Here is a 17,012-nt window from a genome sequence, read left to right as displayed (position 1 = left end):
CTTAACGATCCAGACTCATTCTGTTACATTTGTGGTGAATATACACTGCAAAAACATAGAAGAAATATAACAGACTTCATAAAAAAAGTGTATTTGGCCTATTTTGGGGTTATGCTTGGGGATCAAGACAAGTCTTGGGCACCACACATAGTGTGCAAAGCATGTATCGAATTATTTCAAAAATGGAGCAAAGGACAAAGAAAAAGCTTCAAATTTGGTGTTCCAATGGTGTGGAGAGAGCAAAAAAATCATCATGATGACTGTTATTTCTGTGCAGTGCAAGTGCAGGGATTCAATAAGCATAAGAAACAAAAATGGGAGTATCCTAACATGGAATCTGCAAGAAGGTCTGTCCCTCATTGTGAAGATGTGCCTGTACCTGTGTTTGCCATGTTACCTGACCTTTCCCCACCTGATGATGATGAAATGCAGGGTATGGAGCTAAGCATTAGTTCTGGAAGTGAACCAGAATATGAAGGAAGTTTCAGAACACCTACACAGTTTACCCAAGGAGAACTCAACGATCTAATAAGAGACCTCAACCTCTCAAAAAGTGCATCTAAACTTTTAGCTTCAAGGCTAAGTGAAAAAAATTGTCTGACGCCTGGAACTAAAATTACATCTTACAGGACCAGAGAAGAAGCACTTCTTCAATTTTTCTGCAAAGATGACCTACTTGTATATTGTAAGGATATTCCTGGCCTGATGCTGCAAATGGGTTTACAAATATATCGTCCTGAAGACTGGAGGCTTTTCATAGATAGTTCTAAAAGGAGTTTGAAATGTGTTTTGTTGAACAATGGCAATCAGTGTGCATCTCTTCCAGTAGCTCACTCAACTAAACTTGCAGAACAATACAAAAATGTCAAAATAGTCTTGGAGAAACTTTGCTACCATGAACATTCGTGGCTGATATGTGTTGATTTAAAAATGATCAACTTTTTACTTGGACAGCAAAGTGGATACACAAAGTATCCTTGCTTCATCTGCATGTGGGATAGTAGAGCAAAACATCAGCACTGGGAGAAACTGAATTGGCCTCCAAGGGACACCTTGACAGTAGGAGATCAAACATAGTGAACGAACCTTTGGTGAACAGGGAAAAAATCATTCTACCACCACTTCACATAAAGTTAGGATTAATGAAGCAGTTCGTAAAGGCATTAGACAAAGATGGTAATTGCTTCATGTACATCTGCAGATCTTTCCCTGTTCTTAGTAGCGAAAAATTGAAGGCAGGAATCTTTGATGGTCCTCAAACTCGGAAACTCATTAAAGATTCAAATTTTCCTAAGGAAATGACATTGAAGCTGCTGCATGGTGTAGTTTTGTGTTGGTAGTGAAGAACTTCTTGGGAAATAAAAAGGCAGACAATTATGAAGAACTGGTACAAAACATGCTGTTGAGATTTAGAAATCTGGGTGTACACACGAGCATTAAATTGCATTATCTTCACAGTCACTTGGACAGATTTCCAAAAAACCTTGGAGATTTTAGCGAAGTACAAGGAGAGAGATTTCATCAGGATATTATGGTGATGGAGGAAAGGTACCAAGGCAGATGGGACAGACATATGATGGCTGATTACTGCTGGAATCTACAGCGTGACTGCCCGAATAGCTCACATAGAAGAAAATCATATAAAAAGCACTTTTCCAGCGATTAAATGTCTCCTATCTTTCATGTCTTGTTCATTTTTGAAGATTACTTTCTAAAACTAGTTAAAATAAACTAAAATCAACATTTACTTTGTTAAATTTATTGTATTCATGACAATATCAATAAAGTTAATGCGCGTGTAGCAAATTACGTCTTTTTTTTACACAAAAATCTCAAAAACTTGAGCCAATCTGGCAAAACTGATGACATATTCAGAATCAGCACCCCAAAGTTACCCTAAAGTCGTTGAAATATCTTTGGCCCCAAAAATGCTGTTGACCTGTGTAATATGTAATTATTATTATTCATATTATTAATATATATAATTAAAATATAATTATTTATATAATCGTAATATTTATAATACTTAAAAAATATTTTTTTTATAGAAATGGGCTGCAATATTGAATTTTAAATGCACTAAGTATTTAAATATAATTTTATGCTTTTTAATTTATTATATTTTTTATACAAGATCATTTTCATTTTCCAGAGTTTTTTTTCCGCTTATCGATTCTTTTGCTACGTCATGTAAAAATAAACTGGTATTGTGGTTTACCCTCCTCTGGCTAATGGTCATATAAAAACCACATACCAAGGTTTGCAAAAACAAGTTCAGCTCACTTAAAAGCATCATAACCTTTTTTAAGGAACCAAAGTTAAGTGAGTTTTAAAAAAAAATAAAAGTAATTAAAAGTAGAAGTCAGAAGTTGGGGAGTGAAAAGATGGCATAGAAAAATGTGGACAGACCTGTCATTTAATCAAAACACAGCCACAAAGAAAACTCAACTCTCCATGGATTCATAAGTTTCAGAGTGCATATTTTTCCGGGAAACCAAACAAAGCAATTGGCGCCTCACAATACTTTGTAACAAATATGTTTAGTTTAAAAAGCGTGCGCAAATCTGTTAGGTAAAATGTAAACATGCATAATGTAAAGATAAAATGTAAAATACATTTTGATAAATTGTAAAATCATATTTTATTGCAAAGTGAAATGTTTATAAAAGATGTTTATTGGGCCTGTCAATATATGTACTCAATATTGTGTTGTAACAAGAATTAGACAAGAAAACCTATGATGTTTCATATTGAACATATTCTTTAATGTGCTTTCAAATTTAGAAACAAAGTACAGAATTTTTATAAATAGTGTAATATAAGTATAGATATAAAAAAAAAGATTAATCAAGTACATAAGCTAAGAGATCATCCATAAATTATGCAACGCAAAATTTAATTGTTAAAATAAAAAAAGAATAATAAAGTTTTACCCTGCCATCAAATATATATATTATGGAGATCTGGCTTCAATGCACAACTTAATAAAGGTTAATATTGAAGTATATGTGTATATATGTATATATATACATATATTTATACATATATATATATATATATATATATATATATATATATATATATATATATATATATATATATATATATATATACACATATATATCTTTAAATTTACAAATAGTCTCAGATTTTAGTGATTCAAACACTGGTACAAATTTTGGCTTTTATAAAGTTTTTTTCTAAATTATAACTGTTTTAAGGAGTTCTAGGTATAGACCCAAAAAAATTTGAGTAAGTTTATGTTAATTTTTTTGTGAAATCTTTTTTGTTGATATTTTTTTTTTTTCTTTGTCAATTTGATTAAGTTTCAAAGATTTATACTTTTATGCTAATTTTTCTAAGTTTTGCTAAACCTAAAGTTTTCTTTTACTCTTTTTTTTTTTGTTGCAACAAATTGTTTTTTCATCCACTTGTACATTTTGCTCAAAATCAGTAGTTTGCATGAAGTATGTCTTACTCAAAATCATTAGTTTCTATAAAGTATGTTTTGCCAACAAGTTACATGAATTGGTTCACATCTTTTAATAAAATTTAGATAATTTACAATAAATTTATGTATAATACTTTTGTTTTATTTTGTTTATTTTGCTAAAAAATTTTGTGATAAAAATACTCATTTTGGGCAGATGCTAATTGCATCCAGCTACTGTCTTGTAAAAGGCCTCCAATGCAAAGACTTTAGGATTAAGCAGAAAAACTCTGCTAATCAGTCACAAACCCCTTCATCATCTATTAGGCTGGTGTAGGTGTAAACCTGTGTTACATTGTTTCCTCCTTAGGATGATGAATGCTGGATCTTCTTGATTCACTCATAGGTTTTTGCTTGTGCCTCCTTGATAGTGGCTATGCAACTCTTCCTGTTATCTCCTAATGAGGGTACAACTCTAAAACCCAGTTTAATAGTTTTAAGGTTGGCTGATAGTAAATTTACAAACTCTGTAGAAGCTCTCAGAGAGGCTGATTCCATCAACAGCTGCAAAATATCAGAGTATTAGCAGTGTCATGTTGTGCATGGATGGTGTCCCTGTTAATGCTTTTAGTGTGGATTGTTGAGGCAACATAAGGAGCCCTATGTTACAACTTAGGGTTAACTAACAGGACTGAGACAACTGCACAGCTCATTGCTTAGAAGGCCATGCTCTATCTATGAATGAGTCAAGTTCTCATCAAACTTAAATCATTCCAAAAATAGCCCAAAATTTTAAGCATAAAAAACCATCTCCATCGCCTAACTGTTTTTAATACATCTTTTACAAATATTCATAGTCTGCAAAGCAACCTTCCATCAGTTGAGTCTTACCTTTTGTGAAATTCACTAGGCTTGTTTGTTCTTAGTGGGACTAATTTAAATTCCGCTATTCCTTTTTCAGATCTTAGTGTTGATGGGTACTATCCTTTGGTTTGCAAAGACTTCAATAGTCATATGCTTGAGGGTGTACATACGCATCAATTCACCTGTTTGTTGTGAAATCAGGTTTGAATCCTTTGACCATTCTTTCATGTGCTTCCACTTAGCACCTCTTCACTTTATCACCTTTCTATTTGTTCTTTATTATTTTCCTTCTTTCCAAAGCTGCATTCTTTTAGATGTAATTTCTGATCAAATTGACCATGCCCTCTCTTTTTACCCCTTTGCCAATATTGTTGTTATTATTGACTTTAATGCTCATCACACTGAATGACTTGGCTCTAATGCCACTGACCCTGCTGGCACTAAAGCCTATAACTTCTTTATTTCTCAATCTCTTACTCAGATAGTTAACTTTGTGACTAATTTTCCTGACAACCTTATTCATTTACCTTCACTCCTTTACTTATGTCTTGTCTCTGACCCTAGATTGTGTTCAGTTTCTCCCTTTTCTCCCTTAGTTACTTCTGACCACTCACTCATCGCATTACTTGCTACTACCCTAAAGCTGACTGGAATTCTTTTCATGATTTTCTTTGTGGCGGTCCTTGAGCTGATAAATGGGTCTTTTCTCTCTCAGCTGATAAATGCGCCTCTTACATAACCTCTTGGATTCAGGCAGGAATGAAAGCTTTCATTCCTTCTCATAGGTTTCAAGTCAAGCCTCATTTTACTCCATGGCTTTCACCATCTAGTGCAGCTATGAATTATATTGCCACTTTCTTCCTTCCTTTCCAATTAAACAGGTTAACCCATTATTAGACATTCAAATCACTCTAGCTTCTCTTGCTAAAGTCATATCTCAATTAAACTCCTCTACCACTTGTGGTCGAGACAACATTCCTGTCACAGTCTTACAAGATTGTTCATCAGAACTCGCTTCAGTTCTCTCTAAACTATTTAATAAGTGCTTGAGTGAGTCTTGTTTTCCTGCTTGCTGGAAAATGGCATCTATAGACAATATTTTATTGTCCATTAGATGGAGGCGAAGAGGCTAGAGATATTGCTCTTAAAATATCTGAAGCTTTTGACAAAGTTTGGCATGCTGGTCTTCTCCATAAGCTTGTTTCATATGGTGTATTTGGGTAAGTTTTTGAGATTATCAAATCATTTTTTTCTAACAGCTTTATTAAGTTATCCTCAAAGGCCAACACTCTTCTTCATTTCCAACAACTTCTGGGGTACCTCAAGATTCTATCTTTAGTCCTGTTTTATTTCTTATCTACATAAATGATTTTCCATTTACTTGATTCCATTCTCTACCTTTACAAATCTCTTATTCATCCCTGTATGGAATAATGTTGTCATATTTGTGCTGGTTCTTCTAATGATGCTCTTTCTCTTCTAGACAAAGTTCAAAAACACACTATAAACATACTCTATCTGCTAAGCTTGAGCCTCTTTCTCTTCATTGTAAAGTTGCATCTGTTTGCATCTATTTCTCTATCTGTTTCTCAATTACTATCATGGTTGCTCCTCAAAGGAGTTATTATCTCTAGTTCCATTAACTAAACCTTGTTCTTGTTTCACTCGTTATTTACCTAAGTCTCATTCGTTTACTGTAATTGTCCCTGCATGCTCTAAAAATATTTATTCTTCTAGATTTTTCCCCTTCACTTCAACCTTTTGGAACTCTCTTCCATCTTCATATTTTCCTGACTCATACAACCTACAACTTTTCAAGTCTTCTGTCAACCGTTTTCTTGCTTTATAACTCTATTCTTTTTTTTCCTTTGTTTTGGTAAAAAAAAAAAAACTTTAACTTTTTTTAACCAACAAAATTTTTTTTACCAAAACAATATCGTCCGGACTTTGTTAATTTTATAGGAGCCAAATTTGAGTTTTTTTGGGTGCCAAATTCATTTTTGGCATTAGTTTTAATGTTGCATTATGCATACATATATAGCAAAAACATTTGCTAAAAAATATAATCTTTTCTGTACTAAAAAGTGGAAAATAAACTTTTAAATTTAATAGTTCAGTAAACTAAAGATTGACAGCTCTGCACAAGATTTATATAGAAACATACCTGTCAATCTTTAGTTTACTGAACTATTAAATTGAAATCAAAAAGCTTATTTTCCACTTTTTAGTACAAAAAAGATTATATTTTTTAGCAAATGTTTTTGCTATATTTTATTTTCTACTTTTTAGTCTTTACAAAGAGTTACTATATTTAGCAATGCATTTGTCAAGAAATTTGTAATTAAATCAAGCTTTTTAGCCTTATTAAAGAAACAGATTTCCTGATTAAAAGGAGCGTAATATTTTTTTTTAAAGGATAAAAATTTTCCATATAAAATATAAAAGTAAAATAACATAAAATAAAAATATTTTATTTGCATTACCACCTTTGTTCTCCCACGTTTGTAGTATATTTTTATATTATTATTAAACAAAATTATGTTGAAACTTATTTTTTCAATTTTATTTAAAAAAAATTTTATTTAAAAAACAAAGTATTAAAAAAAGATTTAAAAAAAAAATACGAACCCACAAGCAATCTTAGCTGATTTTAAAAATAAAAAGATTTATTTGTAAAAGAGAAAGGGCTTCAGTGTATACACCAACTATCTTATAGCCTGCTGCCGCAAAGGAGTGGCACCACATTGATTGAGGGTTTAGGGCAATCTTTTCTTTCATTATTCTTTTTTTTTTTTTATGTAAAAGATGTATGCTATAAAGATAAACAAAACGAGCAATTGCTGAAATTAACTATTTGTGACACTATTCCGTTTTTACTATTTGCAACACTATTCCTTTTTTTTGTTTTCTACGCTGTTCGTTAAATTCATTTGTGACACTTTTCCTTTTTTTGCGACATTAGCCCTTTTTAATATAATCGACACCACTCTGAAGTTTATTTTTCGTATCATCAAATTGCTCATTGAGAAGCAGCTTCAACTGTAGTCCAATGAAAATATCTTATGTTACTTTTGCAGAACTTAATTTTGGGAATTTGGTCTCTAAAAGATTCATTGCATCACAATATTTGTCAAGTGCTTTCAAAAACTGTTGAATGAGGCCTAATTTTATATGTAAAGATCTCCGTTCAACTCAGGTCATCATCAGTGTCTTTAGCATCAGTGTGTATTTCTTCAAACAAGTAATCAAGTTTCTTGAGTACTAGAATGTGTGATTATAGTGTTGAGTGTAGTGTAGTGTAGTTGAGTGTAGTGATTGTGATTGTAGTGTTGAGTACTAGAAGTGTGATTGTAGTATTGAACGAGAAGCGGATTTAATGTTTGGATATGATATATATCCAGTTCTATTGGCAGTTAGAGAAAGATTAATGCAACAAAAATAACAATCATTGGAATGGTTTTGTGGATCACTCCAAATCATTCCAATGATTGAAATACCAAATGGTATGGGGTAACCAGTATTTAAACAAATGTTTACTCATAGAGACTACCTAATACAAAAATGTTGTGGTGGCCAAGTAGCCACATCTACTTTTATATCAAAATAAGCAGTATACAACTCGAATATGTTCATTAGTAGTATGATATTACATGCAATTTAATTTATTTCAAAATGCATGGCACACTAATCACTGTGCTACATCTGCTCTCTGCTTTAATATATTTTCAATCAAGACTACAGCCATTAGTGTAAAATGAATAATCAATTGGATAATTTAAAATAGAGTGAGAATTACTTTTAAAGTAATTCCTACTCCATTTTATAGTGAGAATTACTTTAAAAGTAATTCTCACTATAAAAAGTAGTTCTCACTTTAAAAGTATAGCAGTTATAGGCCACTCAAAACAAAAGATTAAAGCTTTAATCTTTTGTTTTGAGTGGCCTATAACTGCTTGGGTTTTAGAAAGTTTGCAGCTTAAAATCTAAACAGTTATAGGTCACTATGCAGTAATATTTATATATTATATTTACATAAATTGAATTCTATACTTTGATATGAATGTATTTTTACTATTGATTTAGGTACAAAATAAAGTTTATAGCATGAGAAAGTTTATCTTTTATGCATTCTGGATTTCTTTTAAAATCTGTAATATTTCTTACATCATTATTCTGTGCAAAGAATAATTTTGTGTTGCAATAGAACTGTTGCTACTAATGTTAATTTATTAATTCAATGGTTTTTCATTGCAGATTGATGAAACTAGTGATGACGAATTATTCTCTAATAAAAACCAGACTAAAAAAAGTTTATCAGTTGAAAAGGAAAATACTGTCAAAAAGGTTAAAAAAAAGTCAGCAAATCTGTTTGATGAAGAAAAATCAATATTTGATGATGTTGTTTCTTCATCAAAAAGAAATAAAAACAAAAAGGATGATTATGATATTTTTGGACAGACAAATGAGATTGATGGTAATATTTTTTAATATTTATATTTTTGTTCCTTTTTAGTCATAGAATAATTATTTTGTTTTCATGATAATTAGTTTAACATTTAAAATATATTTAACATATACTTTTAGTATTTTATACCTAATTACTCTAACTTCCGTTACCTCAAACTCTATTTTTGAGCTCCAGTTAAACCTTAACATTTTCACTTAAAAACCATTTTATAACTTTTCTAACCATTTTACCTGTCCCTTGATTAATATTTTTTTATCGATAAACTTAAACTTTAGAGGAAAAATAAAAATTTTTGTAAAAGAATTTTTTTTTTTAATAAATTAAATTGTTCTTTCAAAACTAATATAAAATTTCTTTCTCCAGTAAATTGCAAAACAGCAGGGCCGTACCGTGAATATTTTTAGTTTATAATCAACAATTTCATTGTAGTGGATATTCATGATGGCTAATGAACCAAGTCTATCTGCAGTCATACTGGCTCTCAACCATGTTCTTAATCTTCGCATTGCTGAAAAGCTGCATTCACATTCTGCGGACGTTGCGGGTAGTGTACATCCGATCTTTTGAAGCTCAAAGAGATTAGGATATTGATTTTCATCGCAGATTTTAATGGCTTTAGCTAGAGTGTTAGACCTATCTTCAGGTTTAATAACAGACCATTTTCTTTTCCAAAACATGAATTCTTGATCTACAGCTCTGAGTTTGGAAAATCACTTTTATACATTTCAACTAACTCCTGGAAAGCAGTTATCTCCTCACTACAAATTATCGAGGGAACCAAGCATAAAACCTTAGCAGCTATGCAATTTGTCTTTTGGAATCGTATTTTGATTTCTGAAATGATGGTGTCGAGAAAAAGTATAATCAAGGCCCATTTACAATATTCATGGGGACTCTCTGCAGGTACATTATTTCTGTAGGCCTGTCTCATAGTGATTCTGGGAATTGTTAGTTCTACAAATAATTTACTTAACATACGAGTAGCTTGTTGGTAAATTGCGTAAGTTTCCTTTTCAACATTTTTACGTAGATGGTTCAAATTATCGATTGTTTCTTGAATGTTACTGTATGCATACACAATATGCCTTGTAACCTCTCTGTTATATATGACAACAGGTGAAGTAAGTGGTACAAAGTTATAATACCAATTATGAATTTGAACTTAGTGAGTGCATTAAGGAGTGAGTTGGCCTCTTTTTCCTTTTGCGTCCCAATCCATACTAAACTCTATATTGAAATGCTCTATATTAGAGTGTATTCCTAAAATAATCTCTAATGCCTCTGCCATAAATGGTATAGCTAAATAAAAGTGTTCATATGCAGCATCTCTTTCTGACCATCTTGTTTTGCACATCCCTATCAAAATCTTTTATCTTCCAGTTGATTTACAACGGATCTCTGCAACATGCTCCAGCAAGCACTCTCTTTTCGGAGAGGTATTGAAATAAATGGATATATTTCTGTATACCTCCAAAATGTTATCAATGATTGGTATTTTTGATGTTGCAGCAATTGATAAATTCAAATTAACACCCTATAAATAAAATTTCGGACAAATTTTAATTGCATTTATTATGTAATTTATTTCATGCACGCAAAAAACCTTTATACTTATTTGAAAGAGGATTTTATAATCTATTTAAATTTAATTTAATTAAGTTAAAAATTTTATTTAAATATTGAAAATAAAATGGTCAAAGTAAAGGACCTCGAAAAAATTATGGAAATTTTTTTCCAAAAAAATCGAGAAAAAGGTAAAGCGTTTGTTGCTAAGCAGTTTATGAAATGGGTTTTACCCAGATCAACTGCTTACGATAAAATCGTAAAGTTGGAGAATGGATCTCTAAAAAGAAAAGTTGGAAGTGGTCGAATCGCTAAAGTAGCTACTAAAGAAAATATTCCAAAAATTGCTGCATTTTTTGAAAATAAGTCAGGGTGACTCCAAAAGAAAGTAGCTCAAGTTTTTAATGGTAGTCAAACTCGAATTTCCCAAGTATTAAAAACAATGACTAACATTCGAACTTTCAAAAAAACAAATCGTCCAGATCGTAGCCATCAGCAGAAGAAAGCAATGCGTCCTAAATGTCAGAAATTGTACGAAAATTATAAAAACTTGGATTTTGTTATGGATGATGAAAGCTATTTTACCTTAAACAATAGCACATTAGCTGGTAATGATAGGTTTTATGCCGCTGATTCATCTCAATGTTCTGACCAAGTAAGATACAATTTGCGTAAAAAGTACGAGGACAAGCTCTTAGTTTCTTGTTGCATCAGCCCTCGTAGAATAAGCCCTCTTTATATTCATTACAGTAAGCAGGCAATCAACCAGTACACTTATAAATAGATACTAGAAAAAACTTTACTTCCTCTAGTATCAGAATATTATAAAAAAGACAATGAGTTTATCTTCTGGCCTGATCTAGCTCGATCACATTACGCAAAGTCAGTCATCGACTTTTTAAAATTGAAACAAATCAAAGTTGTACCCAAAGATATAAACCCAGCTAACGTTCCAGAAGCAAGACCAATTGAAAACTTTTGAGGTGATTTAAAACGGCTAGTGTACAAGAATAATTAGAGAGCTGAGAATTTGGAAGAGCATGAAGCAAGAATTAGATATTGTTATTCAAAGATGAATTAAAAAATTTTCTTACTCAAATGAAACATCTTTCAAAAAAACTTTATAATATTGCTAAATATGGTATTTGAAATAATTATTTTAATATATTTATAAGCTGCGTATACTAACATATTGATAGTTGAAATATTAAATAATAAAACTTATTAGTTCTTAAAATATTAATTTTTAAATTTTGTCCAAAATTTTATTTATGAGGTGTTATGTGAGCTGCAATGTGTTACAATTTCTTTTGGTGATCTTTTTAAAATATAGCTGGCAACAGCTTTTTTTACAAATTGCATGTTTGGTGCGCCATTGTAACACTGGCCTCTAAAAGAACTAAGATCAATTCGACTTACGCCGTAAAATTTCATCAAGCTTTCCCCAATATGTTTGCCTGTTATCCTGTCAAGATTCAAAAAGTCAAGAAATACTTCTCTAATTTTTTTTTCTCCGTTCACGTATCTCATATATACTGATAGAATTTGTTGGTTTGCAGTTGTTATCTTGTCTGCTGAAATTGAATTGTAATTTGCAGCTTTGATTTCATTAATTAGCCGCACTTGTATACATTTCTTTCCAATTATATCAATTAATTCATTTTGACTCTTGGGGCTAAGGTAGCTGACATCTTTGCGTAATGGTGTTTGTATATGTGCATTAAGTTCAGCGTTATGGCGAGCTATTTCTTGCACAATTGCAAGAAAGTTTCCAGGATTACCTTTTTGGTCTGAGTTTTCCATACACTTTTCATAAGTTCCACGAAATGCAAGTCCTTGTTTACCCATCAAATGCACTATTCTACCTAATGTTTCGGTTTTTTAAAGTGCTATCGCTTTGTAATGGAATGGTTTGTCTTAGATCTTCAAAACGACAATAAATGCCATTAGCTTGTTCGATAGCTTCCTTATGGTATCTATTGCCTATATGTAGTTTTTGTTTCTCTAAAACATTGTGCCTTTCCTTATATCTACGGTTAACAAAAGCTCCCGAAGATTTTTTTTATTCTGCTTTAGAAATAAAGTGCAGTATATGCAGTAGACTGCGCCTTCACTTTTGCTGTAGACAAATCCATTTTGAAAATTTCTTCTTTACAAGCGCGTTTGCAACCATGTTTTAATGCTTTGGGAAATTGAAAATGTATCTTCTGATTTATATTATTCGTAAACATTTTGTATATTTCATGTGGTGATAATTCTTGATTTTCGCGCAAGAGTTCGTCAATATCATATCGTTTTTCTTCTTCTTTAAAATCACGTTCTTTTAAATTTGTTTGGTCTACTTCGCATGACAAGCTTTTGTTAACATTATTATCATCTTTAAGACTTCCTCTTTTTCTTCTACTTCGGGTAACGTTTTATCGGTTGCATTTTGAGAACTGTCGATAATAAAAAAACACTTGAAACGTAAGTAATTAATAATAAACTTTCAGATCTTAAACTATACCAAAATTAAAAAAACTCGCGTAAACATTACAATAAAAAACAAGTAATAACAAAAGTACTATCATAAAAAAATTTAACGTATAGATAATATCTATATCTAGTTAATATCTATATCTAGTTAATATCAAACTAATCAAACTGATTATTATAAAAAGAAAATCAAAATAACTTTTTTACTTCAAATATCCAGCTAACGATTTGCATTTCTTTGCAGCATTTTGAAGCTCTTTTCTATCAGCTGCTCGTTTCCTAATTTGGTTAGTCATGTTAACTCTATCGTTTGCTTTTAAAAGTGAATTAGCATTAGTAGAGAATTGTAATTACAGTCTAAACTCAGGAGAGACTATTTGTCATTTTTTGTTTACAAAAGATTTCACAATGCAATGACTTGTAATGACGCCTTACGTTTGTGAAACAATAAAGTAAAAATTGTTTCATGAGAATGATTCATAAAAATCAAATAATTATCATAAAAATTTTGATTAAATACTTTGACATCGAAAAGAATCTAGAAATTATTTTTGGCGTCAAATTAAAAAAGGCACTTTGCATTAAAAGGGGGGTCGATCGCACCCAACGACCCCCCTTTTTATACAAATTTACTGTTTGCATTTGACTTTTGACAAATTTTCACCTAACTCTGTTCTTATGTGTATTTTTATATGTGGTATTCTTTAATTTGAGTTTTACAAAAAAATTTCAAATGCAAGGATAATTTTGTAAGATCTCCTTTTTAATGGTATTTGCAGTCATTTTCACATAAAATAGTTACACTCGCAAGTTCTGCAACAAAATACACGTTTATTTAAAATGTAATGAAGATCCTGCACTGTAATGTAAATATATAAGAGTTTTTTATAATCAATCAAAGAAAATTTGTTTTTTAAAACCCCAATTTGATTGTGGCTAAGTGTAGGTGGAGCTTGTAAACTTTAGATGGTAGTCTTTAGTCGTATCACAAAAATACTCAGTACTTATCTGCAAAACAAGTTAGTGCCAGGAAGGGCATCTAGTTATAAACAGTTGCCTAAACTTTATGCCTAGTGTTTAAAAAAACAGTGACATTATGGAAATCTGTTCAAACCACATAAGTGTGGAATCATAGGTTTTAAAAGAAAGAAAAGTATTATGCTCACATTTTCCTTAATAATTATACTGTGATCAAATTTTTAAATCAAATCACATGCGCGTGCACACACACACACACACACATGCACATATATTTTTTTAAAAAGTTTAAAAACATTAAAATATTTATTAATGATAATAATAATTGTTAAATAAATATATAAATATACGATTAATATTTTTATTACTATTTATATTAATAATTTCTTGAAGTACAATTCTATACTCTCCACATTATTTTTAAAAGCAAAAAAATAAAATTATTTTAGGGCGCTTAACTGCAGGATTACCGTATATCTAATCAACATTTTTGTTTAAGAAATGTTCTTAAAAAAAGAAATGCGATTTGCTAAATGCTCTCCAGCCGCTATAATTAGTAAAATCTTTACTTGAACAAACTATAATATAAAAGAGTTTAAAAAAACTGTATAAGCAACTAAACAATTGAGTTGGATTTTGTTTCTTTTTTTTTTTATTAAGCGTTACTGTGTTTTCCAGATCTATAACGCTTACTGCTTCTAATAAAAATAAAAATGCCGTAAAGAAATATTTTGTTAGCAACTATAGTATATTTTTAAAAAAGTTTAAACGTAGCAATTAATTTAGTGCTTCTGTCTTAACACGTAAAATTGGGCTAATCGAAACAAGAAGCTCTACTAACCAACTGTGTTGTCGAGGATTTGAGCACTAATATTGTAGGCCCTTTGTAGTTTTTATGCATTTTTGGTTAAATAATTTATCAATAATTTGAAATTTCATTGATATTTGAATATATATTGATGATAAAAATATACTAAAACAAAGTTTGAAAATTAAAATTACAAAAATAAAGCCAAAAATAAAAATAAAGTAGAGGATTTTTTTTTCCTAATAAGTTTACACAAATTACTTTTCTTTGTTTTGACTATTTATCTCTAGACCTCCTGATGTTTGGGTAGTCTGGTAAGCAGCTTGCATATTTGAAATTTTATCATATTATTCACGCTTAGTATGTGTTTATTGCATTTTTAATGCGAAATTAATGATATTAAAACTAATAGAAGTTTTCAAAGAGACTTGACAATTTAAAAAGGGTAATTTTACGGATCGTTAGATCGTGCAATTAAGAATTGAAGCCGTTAATACATGATTTACTCGTTTAAAGTTAATACATGATTTACTCGTTTAAGACCAATGCTCGAATACGCATTTGATTCAAAAAATAGATTCTTTAGCTGTCAAATAACTTAAACATGGTTAAGCTATGTTTTCGGTTCCAGCTATTTATGAAATCAAGTTTAATATTTATCTTTGCAGTAACGTCTTGCTTAATTTTTTGTTTTTGTTTTTTGTGTCTCCAAAATATTTCAATTTGAAGCGTTAAAGTAAACAAGCTAGTAAATATCAATACTGTGAACTCTTTTATTTATTTTCGATTTGTTATCTAAAGACAAAAAAAAGCAATATGATTCGTAGATTTATAAAAAAGCAATCTGATTTATTTGATTATTCCATCTTTAGTCGTAGTAATCGGATAGGAATTGGCGGCAAATATTTGTAATTGGTAATCTGTTTTTTTTTCCATAGTTTTGCAATAGGTTTTAAGACAAATTAAAAATAATTAAATTAAGAAAAGACTTTAATGTTTTAATTAAATGTTTAAATTATGGTAAAATACGGCTCCGTTTGTTGTGAAAAATGCAAAGAATGATTAAGTCTTGCCATATTAACAATTTATAAGTTGTTATTATTATATTATTTGATAATAAATTTTATAAAATTACTTTTAAAGTTATTTTTCGCTTTTTTAAAAATATTTTTCGCTTTTTTAAAAATATTTTATCATTTTGTAATTTTTAAATTACATTAAATGCTCAAGTACTACAATTTATTATATACTCAAGTACTTGCATTTCATCTCTGTTTTTTGAAGGTTTTCTAGTTGTTTTGGACCAATTACTTGAGAAGTTGACAATAGCACCTCTTGTTATTTCTTTAAAAAAAAAATGCTTATTTAATAATTTTAAAAAACAACAACAAGAGCAAGTTATTTCAAACAAAAAGCGCTCGACTCTTTTTGTTTGAAATTTTATTTTTAAACAATCTAATGTTTATAATTTTTTAAATATACGATAAATAGTTTTTAATAAACTTAATGTAGCGTTTTCATTTATTTCATTGTGTAACTATGTAATATGTATATTGTTGCTACAAAAAAAAAATCACTTAAACGTGTTATCTTCATAAAAGATAGTATTTTATGTATCTTTCTACTTATAAATTTTGAATAAAGCGTTAAAAATTGTTATGTTGGCTTATTTAAGTCATTTATATAAAGTTTCTTAAAATTCTTTTCTTTTTCTTTCAATATGGCTCCAGCGCGTTTAATTCTGCAATAGGAATGTTTTTTTATTTGTTTCTTACAACGGAGATATAACCGCTGTGATTATTTAAAGTAAGTCTTTAATCACCTGGTTTCTAAAAAAGAATTTAATAGAACCCAAAAACACGTCTTTTGGATAATTCTGCGAAATAATGTTAAGAAAGTATATTGTGATAATTCTCATTAAGTTTCAACTAAAAACTTATAAAATCAAGTTATACACTTTTTATTTAAAAAACTCAGTAATAAAGCTACAACTCGATTTTTTCGTTTTTGTTATCAAAAATTTATTCATGAATTTTTTAAACAGTTTATTACAAATTTTACACCGCAGAGTTCGCTTCATCACTTTTGGCATGGAAATTTCGATAAATATTAATTATAAGCATAATTGCTATTTTTTTTTATTTTTTTTTTGCTTCTATAACAAACAGTTTTAATAAACTCCGACGTTACCCAAAATGTTGGACAAAAATAACAAGAATACTTATTTACTTTTTTCGTTTTTTAATTATTTCATAAAACTGTATTCCTTGGGTTATCTAGAAATAATCTAGCAATGACTAGATTATAACTATATTAGACTATAACTTAATTACATTTTTGTTATTAATAAAATTCTACAACTTTTTGTAAAAAAATTTATGAGTAATAAATTTACTAGTTTTTTTTTTTTTTTTTCCTTTTTTTTC

The 17,012-nt window shown here is 29.8% G+C and overlaps 1 protein-coding gene and 1 long non-coding RNA gene across 2 annotated transcripts in view; one reads left to right on the top strand and one right to left on the bottom strand.

Annotated features, from left to right (window-relative positions):
• Positions 1-17,012, top strand: part of LOC100211357 (WASH complex subunit 2A) — a 105,879-nt gene that overhangs the window by 88,621 nt on the left and 246 nt on the right. Inside the window, exon 27 of the mRNA XM_065788550.1 lies at positions 8,549-8,768. Within this exon, the coding sequence (XP_065644622.1) occupies positions 8,549-8,768 (220 nt within the window). The remainder of the gene's footprint in view (positions 1-8,548; positions 8,769-17,012) is intronic.
• Positions 9,052-13,152, bottom strand: LOC136075424 (uncharacterized). The gene is made up of 2 exons (XR_010635932.1): positions 13,008-13,152; positions 9,052-12,763 (listed from the first exon to the last, which is right to left on the bottom strand). It is a non-coding gene; the product is annotated as an uncharacterized LOC136075424 (long non-coding RNA).

Source organism: Hydra vulgaris, chromosome 01 (genome assembly GCF_038396675.1).
Source record: "Hydra vulgaris chromosome 01, alternate assembly HydraT2T_AEP".
In the NCBI taxonomy this organism is placed as follows: Eukaryota; Metazoa; Cnidaria; class Hydrozoa; order Anthoathecata; family Hydridae; genus Hydra; species Hydra vulgaris.
Note: the sequence above shows the minus strand (reverse complement) of the source record. Positions and strands in the feature narration are given on the sequence as shown.